Source organism: Meriones unguiculatus, chromosome 18 (genome assembly GCF_030254825.1).
Source record: "Meriones unguiculatus strain TT.TT164.6M chromosome 18, Bangor_MerUng_6.1, whole genome shotgun sequence".
Lineage (NCBI taxonomy): Eukaryota > Metazoa > Chordata > Mammalia > Rodentia > Muridae > Meriones > Meriones unguiculatus.
Genome location: NC_083365.1, coordinates 9,645,157 through 9,662,888, shown reverse-complemented (window position 1 = coordinate 9,662,888; position 17,732 = coordinate 9,645,157). Strand labels below are relative to the sequence as shown.

General features: G+C 45.0%; 2 protein-coding genes and 1 non-coding gene across 8 annotated transcripts in view; 1 reads left to right on the top strand and 2 right to left on the bottom strand.

Annotated features, from left to right (window-relative positions):
* Positions 1–2,204: 2,204 nt before the first annotated feature.
* Trmt6 (tRNA methyltransferase 6 non-catalytic subunit) lies at positions 2,205–15,668 on the bottom strand. Of its 3 annotated transcripts, XM_021651216.2 has the most exons (11): positions 15,428–15,668; positions 10,165–10,292; positions 9,121–9,230; positions 8,561–8,652; positions 8,359–8,442; positions 7,979–8,103; positions 7,012–7,367; positions 6,559–6,644; positions 5,092–5,194; positions 4,906–4,992; positions 2,205–3,570 (listed from the first exon to the last, which is right to left on the bottom strand). In XM_021651216.2, exons 1-11 carry the CDS (start codon positions 15,553–15,555, stop codon positions 3,379–3,381), a joined length of 1,491 nt encoding a protein of 496 aa, XP_021506891.1. In that variant the 5' UTR covers positions 15,556–15,668; the 3' UTR covers positions 2,205–3,378. The 3 variants fall into 3 exon arrangements, with proteins under 3 accessions (XP_021506891.1, XP_060228225.1, XP_060228226.1); XM_060372242.1 differs by lacking the exons at positions 9,121–9,230; positions 10,165–10,292 and having other exon boundaries at positions 15,428–15,559; XM_060372243.1 differs by lacking the exons at positions 8,561–8,652; positions 9,121–9,230; positions 10,165–10,292; positions 15,428–15,668 and having other exon boundaries at positions 8,239–8,369.
* On the bottom strand, positions 6,281–6,389 carry LOC132649117 (U6 spliceosomal RNA). The gene has a single exon (XR_009587551.1). It is a non-coding gene; the product is annotated as a U6 spliceosomal RNA (small nuclear RNA).
* A 34-nt stretch (positions 15,669–15,702) lies between the features above and the next one.
* Mcm8 (minichromosome maintenance 8 homologous recombination repair factor) overlaps positions 15,703–17,732 on the top strand; it is a 29,711-nt gene continuing 27,681 nt past the window's right edge. Inside the window, exons 1-3 of one of the 4 annotated variants that reach the window (XM_021651234.2) lie at positions 15,703–15,804; positions 16,585–16,747; positions 17,140–17,223. In XM_021651234.2, the coding sequence (XP_021506909.1) occupies positions 16,609–16,747; positions 17,140–17,223 (223 nt within the window). In that variant the 5' untranslated portion in view covers positions 15,703–15,804; positions 16,585–16,608. The other 3 variants (XM_060371519.1, XM_060371520.1, XM_060371521.1) reach the window with 3 other exon arrangements.

Here is a 17,732-nt window from a genome sequence, read left to right as displayed (position 1 = left end):
AAAGAGAGAACCAACTCTTGCCAATTGTTCTTTACCTCCACATGAACAGTTACACCCATGCCTGCACACAAACACGCATGAACATATGCAATAAATAATGTAAAATTAAAGTGTTGGAAATGTTAAAGACTTTTAAAGTTGGAACAAATGGATTGTATGTGATGGCCAGGAACCCATGAGGAAAAGGTTGTGGCTTAAAAGTGACATGTTTGGGGCCCAGTGAGATGGCTCAGCAGACTGAGAAGATCCCTGAGTTTGATCCCAAGATCCCACTAGGTAGCAGGAGAGAGCCAACACCCTAGAGCTATCTTTTGCTCATGCATGCTTCGGAACACAAACACCTGTACACACACACAAGGAAGCATTTAAAAAAGTCCCGTTTGCTGGATATGGTGGTACCCTTCTTTAATCTCAGAATTTGGAAGGCAGAGACAACAATTTAAGGCAAGCCTGGTCTACATAGAGAGTTCCAGGCCAACCAGAGCTACATAGTTTGATCTGTCTCAAAAAACCACCCCCCCCAAGCAAGCAAAGAAGCAAATGACAAAACACTCCACAACACAAAACTCCTCCCAAACAAAAAGTGTTAAACTTTGCATGAGTAGACAATGGATGGGCTTGTTATGGTAACACTGTCATCAACACTTGATCTACAATAACTAACGAGACAAGCCTCTGGGGGAGCCTGTCCCTGAGGGATTATGGAGATCAAGTTTTCTGAGGTGGAAAGGCGCACCCTAAATATGGGGGCACCATCCCCAGGGCTGGATCCTGTTCTTGGTAAAAAGAAAGACGAGCACCGGGATGTGTGGCTGTCTTCTTCCTGAGCATCCTACCGGCAGCCTCCACTCCTTCTCTGCCAGATTTTCCTTCTCCTCAAACTTACGGTGAGACAAAACAGCTGATAAAGCAATTTAAGGGTTGATTTTGGCTTACAGTTTGAGGATTCACTATATAGACCAGGTTGGCCTTGAATTGCTGCCTCTGCCTTCCAAATTCTGAGTGGTTCTGGAACTTCAAGCATCATTCATGGTGGCAATCCAGTGAGCCATTGCCCCAGTACTTACTGTGATTTTTTTTTTTTTTTAAGTTGCTTCAGGGATGGCAAGATGGCTCAGGGAAAAAAAGTACTTGCCGTCCAAGGCTGACTACCCACATGGAGGAAGGAGAACTAAGATGCTGTCCTCTAATCTCGAGACGTATGCCATGGCAGGCATATGCCATCAGTGACATACATCATACACACATACAATAAAATGCTTAGAAACTGCCTGAAGTACGGGGGATGAGAACTCTGGGGTCAGTATAGCTTTCTAAAAGCCCTATTTAGAAACCTCATATTTGATTAAAATATTTATTCCAATGAGAACTAGGTAAGGGCTCAAAAAGCTGTGGGAACCTTGTGTTAACACAACAGCTAAGTGTGTCCCTTGCTTTTTAAGTAGCTGTCCAGTCTTACAATCTGACCTGTGCTCAGAGTAAAGTGCAAATAACAATTTTGTGTATGATGTTTGGGAGTGAGCAAAGGGTGGTTTGTGGAGCTGGTTCTGTCCTGTTTATGGGTTCTGGAGAACTCGAATCAACAGGCTTTGGAGCAAACATCTTTACCCATTAATACTGCTGGCCCACGCAAATTTTTACTCTCTTAATACAAATTAGTATGTATCACCCTAGAGGTCAAGGTGTTAGGTCCTGGCACTGCACAGCGCTCACAGGATGAAGTGTCCCAGCGCTGAACACCTTGGATCTTTAAGAGGGTGTCTCTGGTATTTGTTTTGTTGCAATTTTTACAGCAAATACTGTTGATTGTTTTCACATGTACTCAAACTATGTCAGGGCTGGTGAGATGGCTGGCAGGTAAAGGCACTTGTACAAGTCTGTACAAGCTTGATCCCTAGAATCCTCTTTTTTTTTTTTTTCCTTTTTTAAGGTATCTGCTAGTGTTTGGTAGGCACGCAGGGCTCCGGTAGCTTGGACCTTAGACCCCAACCTTGGAGGGCACTCGGGGATTCGGAGAATGGAATAGGACATCAACTGAGGTCATTTAACGGCGACCAGCCCCTACTGAGTCTCATGTGTGCAATCCTTCGTTCTTCTTAAACGTGACTTGCCCGTGGCACGTTCCAGTGTGATCTCTAACAGAGACCACAGGGCACCATCAGCTCAACATGGTAACGTTTATCATCTTATTAATGACACGTGGCTCAGAGTAGGAAAATTTTATTCTTTAAATGCAACTGTTTAGAGAAAAAGGAATAAAAACCACGGGTGGTAATCACAGCAGCCATTATCAGAACGGCACATGCTATTAGGAAAGCAATTTTTTTTTCCTCCTGAGATGCTCCTCCTGGACAGGCTTCCTCTAGTGAGCAAAACTTGAGATTCTAAAGTGGACAAGAGTCTTGGGTTTCTCTAGACAGTTTTATTTCTTACAATGGAGATGGGAAAATAATGATTATACTTTTTCAGAGCAGATAAAGGCCACCCCTCACTACAGCAGACCTTTAGAGACCAGTATGAGCAATCCCCAGAAAAAGGCACTTGAACCACACTTGACAAGGAGTGATACCAACACACTGAGAGCTGCTCTGCTTTTCTCAGGTCTTTAACACAATTCAAATAAAGTGTGTATTCACTCTCTGTCACCACAGGTCTGTGTTGACACACACAGATCCTTCTATGGACATCTATCTATGCCAACACCAATACACACTTCTGTATGTCTGTGTCTAGAGAGGGAAAAACCTGATTGTTTAATAATATACAGAAGTTCAAATCACTTTATTTAGAACAAAGGAGAAGATGGGCAAATCACTGCAAAAAGCACCTACTAAACCTTTCTATGCACCAAAATGGGGAGAGGCAGTAAAATAAATACCCAGTCTTCCTCAGACTGTCAACTATTAAAATAATAACTTTAGTATCTAAAAAAGCTTATTCCATTGCAGGGCCCCAGGGTACACATTTTTGGTACTATAAATCTCACAGGCTCACACATTATATTGCTTAGGTGGAAGAGAATGGATGAGAGGAAATTTCCTTTCATTGCTCCCCATGTTTTAGCTAGCTTGTATTCGTTATCTTTGCTTAAAATGTAAGCAAAGTCTTATATATCAACATTTCCAAGGTGCTGACATTCCCAAGGTATTTGCAGACACTTTACTCTGGGTCTGTTAGGAGCAGAGCTGCTGCACCCTTGCATTCCTGCATGTCGGAGCTGCAGCACTGTCTGTATCAGAGGCAAAGGAAAGACTTACTTCTTCCCAGGAACAGGTGCACACATATACTCTTAGGACTGTAAAAAACATTTAGTGGTGACACAGAGAGCTTAATTACCAGCTGCAGAATGCCTTGGACTAAATGTTAATCTCCCAAGAGTTAAGAGCCTGATTCCAAGCACTTCTGTTTTTTAGATGCTGGCTCCTCAGCCTTGTGTGAGTCTAAAGTGCTTGCACAGGACTTGAGGCTGGGGTCTGCGCGAAGGCTGTCAGAGACAACAGTGAAGCCTGAAAGAAGGTACCCTCCACCTCCACTCATCAGCAATTTGGGATGACTCCGATCTGGCAGAACCTAACCAAGACAGGTTTAAAAAAAAAAAGAAAAGAAAAGTCATTCATGTCTTTCTGAATTCTTACAAACTATGTCAACAATGTAACAAAAATCAGACTTGAAATGTCAAATTCTCCTGATGATTTAAAATGACTAACTTTTAGGAAGACCACTTCTTCATAAAACAATGCAGAAGGAAGTATAAAAACAAAGACATTTGTTTTAAACAAAACATAACTGAAGCCCCGGTTCTGTCAAACTCCATGCTGGTTTGTGTGAGGGTGGGTGGGTGCATGGTTTCTTTATATCTGGCCTGTGCACTGCTGTCTCCATCCTGGCTCCAGGAAGCTTCATGGCCAACTATGGGGTATAGGGTATATGGAGAAGCAACACTGATGTTCCCTTCCCTGCTACTGTTAACCCAGCAAGGGTTCTTCTCACTTGTACCCTTGCCACATAAAAAGGCAGAGTTACTTTGGACTCAGCAGCAAACCTACTGTGGTAGGAACAGATGCCAACCAGCAGGATGGGGCTCACAGTAACACAGAAATGACCCCTCTCATCTCCCTTCCTGAAGGAACTGGCTGTGAGGCATTCAGACACCAAATCCCTCCAGCTGCTGTGACTTCAGGGTGTGCTGCAGGGATCATACTGAGGGAGACCAAACTGAGCCCAGGGACAGGAGCTGTCTAGGAGCCCTGAGCGTGGAGCAGTCTTCTACTCCCGGCTCCCCCTGGCTGCCTGAGACTTCCTCCCAGTACCTGATGTAGGCAGCACATCCTTTGCAAGCACTCACCTACGTAACCCCATTTGCTCTCTCTCCGTACTTTTCAAAGGCCCCTTTCCCCTAAAAACGCTCTTACAGGACTTCTGCTTTGGCATGTATCTGGCGAGGATGTGGCTCAGTGACAGAGTACTTGCCCAGCATGCCTGAGAGCCTGAGCTGGCATCTAACACTGCCAGAGAGATGGGAGGTGAGGAAGAGAATGAGCACAAGCCCACCTCACCGTGTGCGCTCTGGAATAGCATACATCTCACTAGTAAAGCCTGGAAATGGCTGAGGAGATGCTCTGCAGAGGATAGGGTCCCTTCATGTTCAGTGACCCACTCTATAGAGAGCAAGGACTTGAGGGTAGCATAACTAGTTATTTGCATTTTAAACACCTCTGGACAAGAGGTGTAGAACAGTGTACTCTGATATGAAAAATGGTTCAGGAAGCCAGGATATTTTCCTTGAGTGATAGGCAGACATTTTCACCATTGCCACTGTAAACAGTGGCTCTATTTGACAGCATTGTTTCAAGGCACCAGCAACCCTGAAGACCAACTCTAGGGCCTGGTGGTGAGAATGCTTACCTGGTAATTTCTGAGCCAGGTTTCAGACAGCCTTAGGTTAATGACTCCTCCCCTCTCCCGAAGTTTTGTGTAACATTCCAACAAAGGCTAAGGGCAAAAACAGAGCTCTGTTAGATATGTCCCAAGCTGTAGTATGAGGCTCAAAAGTCAGATGTAGGAATTCTGTCCATTTTGTCTCAGAATTACCTCTTTATACTGACAGTAGACCACAAACGGCCTTGACGGGGCCACGAAGTCTAGCAGAGACAGCAGCAGGGGAGTGGGGTGGAAACGGCTGGCCACAATCAAACTGCAGGGAAAACAGAGAATGTTCCTCTCCACACTCCAAGTGGAGCATGGGTTTTCAGTGTATTTAAAATGACCACAAACCACCAGGCATGGCTGCACATGGCTAAAATCCTAATACTCAGGCCTGGGTAGGAGGGAGGCCTTGAATTCCAGGTTGACCTTAACTATGAAGACAGTGCTAGGCTAGCAGGGGTTATGCAAGTGCCAGGCACTACACAACACTCTAGAAATTCAAAGCAGAATGAAATCATGAGCTTTTTACTTCAGGGAAACTGGGTTCTAAGTGTGTGCGCACCTCTATGTAGGATGTTCTCTCATTTTTGTTTTTAGATCATATGGACAAATCCAACACTATACTTCGGAACCCACCTCCCACTGCCAGAAATTTAAAGGCATATTTTATTTTTTAGTGTGTGTGCATGTGTGTGCACTGTCCCCCCTCCCCTGCAGTGTGTGTGTGTGTGTGTGTGTGCGCGCGCGCGCACGTGCGTGCATGTGCATGAGTTATAGATGGTTATGAGCTGCCCAAAATGAGTGCTGGTTACTGAACACCAATCCTCTGTAAGAGCAGCAAGTGCTCTTCCTTAACTACTTGGCCATCTCGCTGGCCCCTGACAGAGGTTTTCATCAGCTCTTGTTATCGGTCAGTGTCATAGGCATCTTAACGCCCTACCACTATACCTAGTAGGACTACAGTCCTATCTGACAGTCATCACTCAATGTTCAGACTTCTTCTCAAACCATTAAATGACCATCATCAACTCCCCTCTCTGCCAGACTTGGCCTTTCTTTAAAAACAACCAACTAACGGATTATTTTCACTAGCCTTGAAAGAAAAGCTTTGCTAAATTAACTTGTTTTTAAAATTATGCATGTGAATACCTGCATGTAGGCAGGATGTGTGAGTGTGCAGCTGTCCGAAGAGGCCATGGGGGCTGGGTTCCCCAAAGCTGGGCTTCCAGGCAGTTATGAGTCAGCAGGAAGAGTGCTGGGAGCCTAACTCTGGTCCTTTGCAGGAGCAGTGTGTGCTCTTACATGCTAAACCATCCCTCCAGCCCAGACCCAGCCTTCTAGCCTTCCTTTCCTTCTTAATCTGGAGTGTTTCATAAATTTGCATGTCATCTTTGTGCAAGGGCCATGCTAATCCTCTCTCTGTACCATTCCAATTTTAGTCTACGTGCTGCCGAAACGAGCACGTTCCAGCCTTTCTTAAGAAACAAAACAACCAAATAAATAAATAAATAAATAAATAAAATCTCCATCTCATTTCTCACAAGAATTAGAGCAGATGGTGGAAAGAAAATGCCAATGCTTTCGAAGCAGACTGCAGCAGCACAGAGTGCCCGGCAGCCTTCGTCAACATACCCATCTACATTCCTCTCTCCCAGCAGAGCAGCGGCCTCCAAATGTCTTTTCCTCTGCTCTTCTTGTCTCCTCTGTTTTTCCTGACTCTAAGAACAGCAAGAAACCAATGTACTGAGGTCACTCAGCCAGGTTTACAGAAATGTCCTGCTCTCTCTCAGAGCAATGCAGATATTTAGTATACAACAGAGGAGGGGGTGGTCTAAGGAAGGTGAGGATCCTCAAGGAAGCTTGTCAACCCTCAAGCTGCCACAGCACTTTGGAAGTTGCCAATAAAGCCACCCAGAGATCCAACCCAAAGACTAAGTCACACAGCTGTGTACAAACACACCCATTTCCTTAGTTGTTTTTGATATGTACCAACTAGGGAACTAATGCCTCGAAATTAATCCAAATCTCACAACTTAACTGACTCACTGAGGCTATTACAAGGATAATGATTCTTGACATACTTACATAATCTCTCTTGCTTCCTTTTTCTTTAGGGTCCTTATTCTCTGGGTCCCCAGGAACAATTTCCATTGTTCTCTGCTCTCCTTCAATGCTTTCTGGGGCATCTGCCATGCTGTCCTCATCGGCTTGTTCAGCTATCTGTTTCTCTTCAAGTTTACCATTACTTTCTTCAACTGGAGTGCTGTTTTTAGGCTCTGAGGACAGCAGCTCAGCAGAAAATGTTCCATCGAGAAGACTGTTTACTTTGTTGAGGGGGAATTCATAAAGACCACTGAGGAAAGATTTGGGAAATCCAAAACAAGCTGTTGCTGCCCGAACAGGTCCGTCCCCAGGGTACAGCTGAATAATGGAGCCAAAGCCTGAACGGAGAAGACACACAAACATCAGCACATGGAGGGAATCTAGACTGCGAAGACCACATCTTCTTCCGTGTGTAGAGGACGGAGAATGCCGAAGCCTGTGTGTGCGTGTGTCCCTGAACTTTATGGATAGTCCATTCTCTACAGAGAGAATATAATTCCAGAGCAAAGAGGGAGTCTTGAAGTTTGTCTCCTCAGGACACCATGGAAGACCAGGTGATCTAGTTCAGAGGTCACATGATTTGGGACTATTTGCTTTCTTCTTTTTCATCACTAGCCAGGCTAGATAAAAGCTCCTATCTTCCAGAGTCTGAGAAATCGCAGACAGGTGAGCCTGTGTCTTCCATGAGAGAAGGCCTTCTGAGAGGCCTCCCCATTCAGCCCCTCAGTTCGTGACAACAGAGCCAGCATCATCCCCACACACCAAGGCAGAAAGACCGACATCCCGGGGCACCAACATAGCCTCCGTGGGGAGAAATGGACCGCCCAGAGGTCTACTGAGGTCACCTCACTGTTCTTAAGAAACTCAACCGGCTTCTCTAACTTCCAGTTCTTGGACATTTTCCTCACATTATAGTAGTTTACTGAATTTGAAAACATCAAGTCTTTACCTCCCATTCGTTCCATCATGGCACCTAGCACCAAGCCCGAACACGTTTCCATGACAATCATTTTATTGCCAGCTCGGACATTTCCCAGCGTCAACATCTGGGCTAGTGTATCATACCTCATGTGGCTAAGGAAAAAAAGGACGACTCATTCAGTTTTAGCTAAGAAAAGGCAAATATTTACTAATAGCTTTTCTAGTTGTTTAGTAAGAATTATGTTGGTAAGATTATTGTTTGCTTGAGGCAACAGTAAAAGGACTTACAATTTATGAGGAAGGAGGACACTTTATGCAGGTGAGCAAGCTTTTCATTTTACTTAAAACCATGACTCTCTTAAAGACAGATTTCCCCCAATTATATTTTTGAAAGGAAACAAAGCGTACTTAATTTTTCCAGGCTCTCTTGCATAATACATAATTGAGAGAATACGGGTAGATGGCTTCAAAATAGTAATGATGGCTTCATATCTAGGGGAATTAAAAGCAGAATAGCAATTTGAAACAAAAAGATTTAAGACATCTTATTTTTAGTAACAGTCACTAAGTGAATATATTATTTTCAATCTTTTCAAACAAAATGACTTACTTTTTCTTCTTCTTTTTAATATATTTATCTTGCGCAAATTCTGTCTTGTCTCGGAATGTTGTACTGTTTTCAATTAGCTGCTGAACTATTTCCTGGAAGAAAAGGAGCAAGCAGATTTCTGAGGCTTCCCTTTCTTACCCCAGCACTCTTCCAAAGGTCTGCTCTCCAGGCCCTCTTCCCCGGGAGTCTGAGGGATCCACTCTGCATTTCTACACTCTACTCAGGATCTGCAATAAGTGCATTACAACTCCATTTAGACTTTTTTTTCCTGGTGTTGGAAATGGAACCCAGGGCCTTGTTCACACAATTTCCTTTAAACCAAGCAAGGAGGAGAAATAGCCAAGAGAGGAAGACAGCACACAAAGGCCGGCCACAATGAGAACAAGGGAGGCTGCCAGCTTCTCCTCCACCAATGCTTTCAGTGCCGCCATCAAGTCCGCTAGTCCTGTGTATAAGAGACAAAACCCCAATGTGCTGGACTGCACACACTCCATCTTACCTCAAGATCGGCATCAAAACCAAACCTGTTACACACAAACAAAGGGAAAGACTCCATTTACCTCTCCTTTAATGCCCTTGTCTTTCAGAGCTTTTATGTCGTCTTGAGTGAGTTTCTGGGACTTTCCATCATCAACTATATTTCGATTATCAGTGCCCGCTTCTTTAGTCTCTAAGGAAAGAAATTGCTCTATGATAATTTTGATATAAAACTATTATTAAAAATTACATTTCAGTGCCTTAATTTAACATGTATCTGTGTATGGGCCTGCACATGGTATGGTGCATGTATGGTCCAAGAACACGGCTCTTCCCTTCCACCATGTATGTCTCAGGGAGCAAACTGAATTCAGGTGGTCAGACTTAGTAGCAGGTACCTTTAGCAGTTAAGCTACCTTGCTTGCCCTGATTTGGAATAATTCTGCAATGTTTCCTTAGGGGGATTTTTTTTTTTTTTTAAAGAGCTGGGCATAGTGGCACCTATCTTTAATCCCAACAGTAGGAGGCAGAGGCAGGATCATCTATGTGAGTTTGAGGCCAGCCAGGGCTATGTAGAGAGACCTCAAGAAAAACAAAAAAAACCAAAAAAGTGTTTGAGAACTCCGTAAGGGGCCTCAGATCCCTGGAACTGGAGTTAAGATGGCTGCTGAGCCACCACATGGTGTTCAGACGTGAACCTGGGCCCTCTAAAAGAGCAACAAGTGCTTATAACTGCTGGGCCATCTCGCTAGGTCCTCAAAGTTTCTTTTTGAGATAAGGTCTCATGTGGCATAGGTCAGCCCCAGACTCACTCCACAGTTGATGTGAATTCTGATCCTTTGACCTCCATCTCTCCAGCACTTCAGCTACTCGCTAGTTTACGGAGTGCTGCAGATGAGCCCAGGGCCTGGTGTACGCTGGTCAGCACTCTACCAACTCAGCTCCATGCTCGCACGTGCCATCCTTCTTTTCCTGAGGGCCTACCCACACCTAGCCCCTTAAGTCTGGCCTTAGAGTTTTAGGACTACCTCTTGTTTTAGCTAAGTTTCCTGGAGGGCATACAAATTAAATGGAAGCCTGCCTAGCTAACTGGACAGCATCCATCTCATACATCCAAAGAGGTGTACCTGAAGCAGGCTCTTCCTTCTTCTTCTTGAGCTGAAGACTCCCTCCACTGCTCACCTCAAATGTTGACCCGTAACTATGGCCAACAGCGTTATCCAGGTAGAACCACTGTTTTTCAAAAGTTACTTTCCTGAGGAAGGAAGAGCCAATCAATGGATTTCTTCTGCACTGACACTATGAAAGGTGCATTCATTCTAGTCTACTTTATTTAAAAGAGTTCTCATGATGAATGGTTAACAGCACCATTTCTGTAAGTATAAACTGACAAATGAACTAGAGAGAAACAGGTTGGGGAGAGACATAAGCATAAATAAAGAAGCTAGGAAAACATCGACTTTCAGAAGAAAAAAAGACATTTCTTTTGAGGGGTAGAGGTCTTATTGTATTTTGCATCATCACCCAGAATGCTTAAATGTAGATTCTATAGAGTCCAACAGAGGTGTGACTGATAAGATTTCCAGACCATGCATGAGTATGCAGCCAACACTAGAAAATCCCCCCAAAAATGATCACTGAGATGAAGACAATTTTAAAAATGCCTTGGTCTCTGCTGAACTGGCTAGTCTATTAGAAAAGTAGCAAGCCCAAAAGAGCTGTCTTAGAAATAAACAGTACCGGTAATCTCCACACGGGAGAAGGACTGAACTGATAACGAACTGCTGTGGCTGGGCATCAGACTTTCCTATCACTCAGGCCTGGACCTTACAGCCACTTCAAAGGGAAGCACACAACAAAAGCCCTTTCCTTTCAAAGAAAGAAGACGAGCACCTGAGCATCTGAGTCACAACCAGATGCTAAGCAGTGTGTGCACACTTTTCGCCTAGAGTCATCCTCAGATGCCCCTTTCCAGGACAGAAACCTGAGGCCCAGGGAAAAGCATACTGTTCAAGATTCAGTTACCTGGTGTGGTCCTACACACTACGCCCAACATGGAGGAGGCAGGGGTGGAAAGATGCCAAGTTGTAGGCCAGATTGGATGTTACAATTCTGTGAGTTATAATATCCCCTTCAAACTGCATATGTCATCTAGGAGGGAAGGAGACACTCACCAGCCTTGGGGGCTAAGTAAAGGTCACATATCTGGGGAACAAAAACTTGGGAGATTCTTGAGGGTCCCCTGGCATACGTGGGTGAGTGTAGAGAGTAGAACTGATCAGTTAGGCTGCTGAGAGAAATTCAGCTTTGGCGCTGCGAGCAGCGTCAGGGTTGCAGGTTGCTGGAAGTAGTCAGCCATGTGGAGTGGGCTTTCTAATGATGCAGCTGCTTTTCAATTATCCCTGCTCCTGGTAAATAACCCCTTCCCATGACTCCAACTAAAAACTACTCATCAGCCCACCAAACTCACCGTCCAGTCATTACTTTGGTCTGTTGTGGGTCGCATTTCTGGGATGAACTGATGTGTGCCACATAACATACAACGACACCTGCTGTACGTGCGTGCATGCGTGTGCGTGTAGCTAAAGCGGTGGGATTCACACATATCTGCAGTTTTCTTCTGTATCGCATGGCACCATCAACACAAACAAAAGCTTTGTACCTAAGGAAGCTCCAGAGCCTGGCTTACATGCACAGAATTCCGATTTCGGGGACCTGCCCTGTCCAGCTGAATACTGTTTGTGCCCCACTCACTGTTCTCTTCTCTCATCTTTCCTTTTGGGCTCTCTATCCTGCCACATTTTGTATATTCATCCTTTAGGAAAATGGTATCTACTTTTATTGTGTGTGTGTACTACAATGTGCATGTGGAAGTCAGAAGATGAACTCAGGTGCTGACTGCTGCCTTCCATCTTTGTTCCAAGACAAGGTCTCTCTCTCCGTTTGTCTGGCTTGCAGCCCTCAGTCTCTTGTTTCTGCCTCCACCTTGCTGTAGGAATGCTGGGATTACAGGTATGTACTCCCACACCCTTGATTATGTGGCTAAGAGCTTTACCATTTACCATCTCCCCAGCACCAGTCATCACATGTCACTTGAACCTCCTGAACAAAGTTCCTTGTACTCTTAAAGTACTCTTGACACCCAACCCTTATTCTCGCCTGGGTTTCCAGGAACTAACAAAATTTTGCTCATCTCAGGCTGGATTTGTACCTGTTATTCTCATCCTTTAAGCACGTAGGTGCTAATGAAACACTAAAGCTGGGTTGACTTAGGCCTCAGCCTGCCTATCTTATGTGCAAAGGCAGGGAGGGAGGTATTCACTCAAACTGACTGGCCTCAAAGCTCAGGCAGGAAACTGTGGGAGGCAATCTGATGAATAACTGAGCTGTATGTCTCCTGAGTGAGATCTGCAGGGAGAATCAAAGCTCAAGTGAGAGGGAATCTGGCTTGGAATGCAGCTGGGTGCAGCAGGTCATTTTCTGGATGAAACAAAAATTACCATCAGAGGTGTGGTAAAAAGAACATCCAAATAATTTAGAAAGCTGGAGAAATGATTCAGCAGTTGAGAACACTTACTGCTCTTCCAGAGGACCTGACTTTGGTTTCCTGTAGAGGAATTTTAATTTAGAACATGGGTGCTCTGGCAAAAGACCACATCCAAAGATCTCCTAGGTCTGTGTGATCTGGCTGGAATACAAAACACGTCAATAATCCAGGAGACAGAGGCAAGCAGATTTGAATTCAAGGCCAGCTTAGTATAGAGCAAGTTTCAGGTAAAGAAAAGCTTAGGTCTAGGCATAGTGGTATATGCCTTTAATCCCAAACAATGAAGGTAAAGTTAGTTTGTAGGATGCACTCATGTTTGAAAGTGGTGTCTAATTAAGTGGCAGAAAAAGTGATGAATCAGAGAAAGACTTGGCAGAATAGGATATGCCCAACTCTCACGAGAAGAGAGAGGAAAGGGAAACTACTTAACGGGCAATGGGTGGCGGGGAGATACAGACAGTTTTACTGGGACAATAATAGACATATTGCAGAGGAAGAATAAGCTAGACTCAGAAGACCAAAGGAGCCAGAGAATGAAAATGAGCCAGGAGATTACAAAAATTTGCTGGAGTTAGTTTGAGGCCAACCAGAGTAATTCAGAGGCCAAGAAAAAAGCCAGACTGAGTAAGTTAGCTGGGAGAGGAGTTTGAGCCAGAACAGCTGAATTGAATGAGCCAGCCAAAGCTCAGAAAAACCAAGAAAGTGTGAGATTATTCAGCAGTTAAGACTCAGAGGGAGAAAACATTCTAGGCCTAGGTTAGATAGTACAGAGGCTAGAAGCTTCCAGACACGGCCTAGGTTAGCAGACAGAGGCAGTGAGCCTCCAGGACAACAATTGAAACAGGCGAATAAAAGTTCCTTTTACAGTTCCCAGCATCCACACTGCGTGGTTTACAAATGGCTGTAACTCCAATTTCAGGAAATCTAAAGTTTCTGGCCTCCGAGGGCACCTGAATTCACGTACACATGCACAAACATACAAAAATTAAAAAAAAATATTGTTTTGGTTTTTGCTTTTTGAGACATTTTCTGTGCATCTAAACAAACAAACAAACAAACAAACAAAAGTACTTTTTATAAGTAAAGATACTGTCCGTCTCATTGGGAATGAAAAGGATCATCTAATAGAGCCACTTTATAAAAAGGACATTGAAAGAGCTGGTGTCTGAATATGAAGCAAGCCGAGTGTGGTGTAGCTAGCAGACCTGAGATCCCACCACTTGGGAGGCAGGAAAGAAAGTGTTTAAAGAAAACTATGCTCCACCTGGCCATCAGCCAGCACAGACATGCATGCTGGGCTCACTCGTCAAAATATGTGCTTACCACCCAAGCACTATGCTTTGGCTAAAACGTGTAAATAATTTACAAGTTGGAAATTTCTAAAAACCTATGTCCTTGTAAGTAGCCAGTGAATTTCTAATTTAAAATTCTGAAAAGGAAAAAACAAAAAAAACAAACAAAAAAACAAACCACTAGCTTCAAAAATAATATATATATATATATATATATATATATATATATATATATAGCGGCGATGAGGACAACTTTCTCTAATTTCAAATACCAAAATAGAATCTCACCAATGGAGAATTTAAAAATGCTCAAGACTGGTGCAGACAACTGAACACCCTGCCCCCCTGATTTTTTTTTCCTTTATCAAATTGTGCTTGTGCCAAAAAAGGTTGGCTACCAACCAGCTTGATGCACACTGCTGCCTGTCTAACCGGTTTTATTATTATCATTTTTGAGACAGTGTCATGTTGGCCACCACAGTCCATTTATGCAGTGCTGGGGACCAAACCCAGGGCTTTCGAGCTTGACAGACAGCCCTCTAGCAGGTGAGCCACACCCTCACCCATCTTTACTGTTTACTGCTGCTCTTCAGACACCATGCAATGGTTTGAATCAAACAACAGTAAAAATAACTTATGCGATGTAAGTGTTAGAAGAGATTCCAGATCTCACGGTGTCCAGTTTTCTGACCCACACAAAGCTGTTCTCCCGACCTTGCGTGGTTTACTTCTTTACAAGGAGTATTACAGGACTGGCAATGTGACTGGGCAGCAGGGCGCCTGCCTAGTACGCACAGAGCCTCAGAACTCCAACAATCAAGCAAATAAAGCAGCATTACAATCAGCTCAAAAGAAAACTTCAGTGTACCCAAATTAATCTAAATAACCCAATAAACACTATTAAAAGCTATTAGGAGCAAGTAACTTAATCAGCTCTGTCAGAAAGTTACCAAGCCGAATTATGCACTGTGCGCTCGAATGAACTGCTTGGGAACAATTCGATTTTCCTGGACCTTTAATACCTTGGGGTAAAATGAAGGGCTCAGAATGACCGCACACTGTAGGAAGTTGCCTTTTCTTACAGTAGACAGATAGCCAAGCTAGCCGTAAGAGATCTCTCTCAGTCCTCTTCCTTCTCTTTTACGGAGAAGATGAATTTGTGGGGAAGGTGGGGAGCTGGGTGGAGAGTGGATATAATGAAGAGATTTGAACGCAGAAAGGCTGTAGAAGTTCTGTAATAGAGACGACCCTAGGACTAGGGAGATCACCGTCAGGGGTGAGAGCACCAAGAATGGAATTCTTGGGAAGGGAATCTGGCGCTGAAGGTAGAGGCGTAGAGGCGAGTGCTGTAGGACGAGAAAGGTGCAAAGGAGATCCCATAGGCTGAGGATGCAAAAAGGATCCGGGTGGGAAGAGGCCTGTGTGATAGGAAGACTTGAGTGGTGGCAACAGGGGCTGGGGAGCGGGATTCAAAGAGCCAAGAGCGGGACATAGACGGAGTGACTCTCAGCGTGGTGGTGCGCGCTGCCCAGGGCCGGTAGCCTGACTCACTTTCTCCGCTGGACTTGCACTGCTTTGAACACATCTTCCCGCTTCAGCACCACGAAGTCGCCGTCGTGGATGCAGTGGTCCCCGGGGGGCGGGGGCTGCGGGCTCGCCTGCTCCGCTGATGGCTCCATGGACTCCGGACGGCCGCCAACCTCCGCCTACGCTCCAGCCGCCAGCAGCGCGGCTCGGCCGAGAGAGACCCGTGCCTGTGCCGGCACCGGGCCTCGGGGCGGCTTCCGGGAGCCCTGAGACTTCCGTCCAGCTGAACGCTTTGATTGGCTACAGCTCGCCCCGTCCTCCAATCGCGTGGCTCCGTAAGCGGACGCGCGTCCTGGCCGCGCGGAAAAAGAACCTGGAGGGGCCGCGGAGTTTAAGCTGAGGTGCGGCGCCGGGCCTTGCCGCGCGGGTGGCGCGGGGCGACGCGGGAGGGTCCGCGAGTCCGTGCGTGGGAGTGCGCGCCGCCCGCCGCCGCATCGCGGACTGGGAGGGCGCGGGGATCTCCTCGAGCAGGACGCGAGGAAGGAGGGGATGTCAATGAAGTCGAGGATAGCGGGTGGCTCTTCTCAGGCCTGTTTCCCTACACAGGTGTTGGAATTGCCACCATTATCAGTATGTTCTCATGTTGGGTCGGAATGTCTCATTTCGAGGGTCCTGAAGACGAGTTTCTATCCCAGGGCTATCCCGAACAACGTTAAATTTTGTTAGTTTGCTCATCTGCGAACACATTAGTTATCAACTAAATCCTCTTCAGACTAGAATAGGCTCTTCTGATGCATTGCACCACAGTGCATCATTAGTAGTTTGCATCTATGGGATAAGAAGTTTTGAGCGGAATGGTTAGAACAGTTTTAGAACAGCTTGCCACAGAAACTAATACAACAACGATTGGCCGGTAAAGTTGCCCTAGTGTCCTAGTGAGGGTTAGCTTCAGCTAGTACTGCCCAGTGTTAGTCTCCAACACAGCAAACGCGTTACTGTCTCTGTTTCTCTTAGTGGTTCCTGGAAAACTGGTGAAGAATAAGCATCTATGGTGTACCTTCAATTGTGATGGAGATTAAAAGAATAACTACACAACACAAAGTTTATGCTGTAGCATGGAACTTTGCAAACCTAGTCTCAAACAATACATTAATTTCCCCCTTTTTACTATGTTGATAAAGCTCCAGGAGTGCTGGTGACTTAGCATGAGTGGCGCATATAGAGGGAGGGGTTTTGGACGAGGAAGATTTCAAAGCTGGAGAAGAGGTGGTGGGAACTCAGGAAGGTGGAGAGAAAGAGAACACGGAGCTGGTGTGAGGAAAGCTACAGGAAAGCATGCTTCTGGTGAGTGCCATCAACAATCAGTGGTTTTCTCTCAGGAAAGAAACAATTCAAGGGCTGAGTAGGTAAGGGGGCCTGCCACTGAGCCTGAGGACCCTCAGTTAGGTCACGAGAGCCCACTCCAGCAAGCTGCCCTCTGACCTCACATGCACTGCTGCCATGAATGGGTCTACAACACATACACATAAAACAAATGTAAAAGATAATAATAATGAAGAAGCAATTCATGCCCAGTAGACAGCAGGACAGTTTAACTCAAACTTCAGCCTGAAAGTTAATATTCATACTTCTTAGTGAGATAGCCAAATTAGAGTCTACTGAGAAACTCATGTGAAAGGAGAAACTAGCTGAGGGGAACAGTGCTCTGTTTTTACTGACATGCTCTACTTTTTCAGAACAAGCTTCGTCACCTTTACTTCAGCAGTCAACGCTGGATCAGTTTATACCGTATAAGGGCTGGAAGCTTTACTTCTCCGAAGGTAGAGTTAAAGCAGAACCATGAAGTACATACTCATTTTCGGATACTACATTTTATGTTACCATGATTCGGTTCAGCTTCTGCTGTATGCCTTTTGCTCTTCCAAACATTTGTCAGAGTTTTTTTTTTTTTTTTTAATATATGTTTCAGGAAAACAAACTGGTGTTTCTAAAAAGTATTAATTGGATATGTATACGGAGGACTCAAAAAGCAGAAAGGGAACAGTGAGGCCACCTCCCAGAAAGTAGTGAGCAGAACAGAGATGAACGAAGCTGGTTGTCACTAGTGATGGAGGATGGATCAGATGTTGCTGGGGCAAAAAAAAAAAAAAAAAAAAGAATGAAAACAAGAATAGTTTCTCCCATACATCTTCCCACCTTCCGGTCCGTACAGTGTCTCCAGTTGGCTGAAGCTAAGGCTGTGTGGGAACCTGGGCACAGATGCCAGTCAGTGCCACAGCAGGAAACAGTAACAGGCTTGGGCCAGTGAGATGGCGCTTAAGGTTGTGTA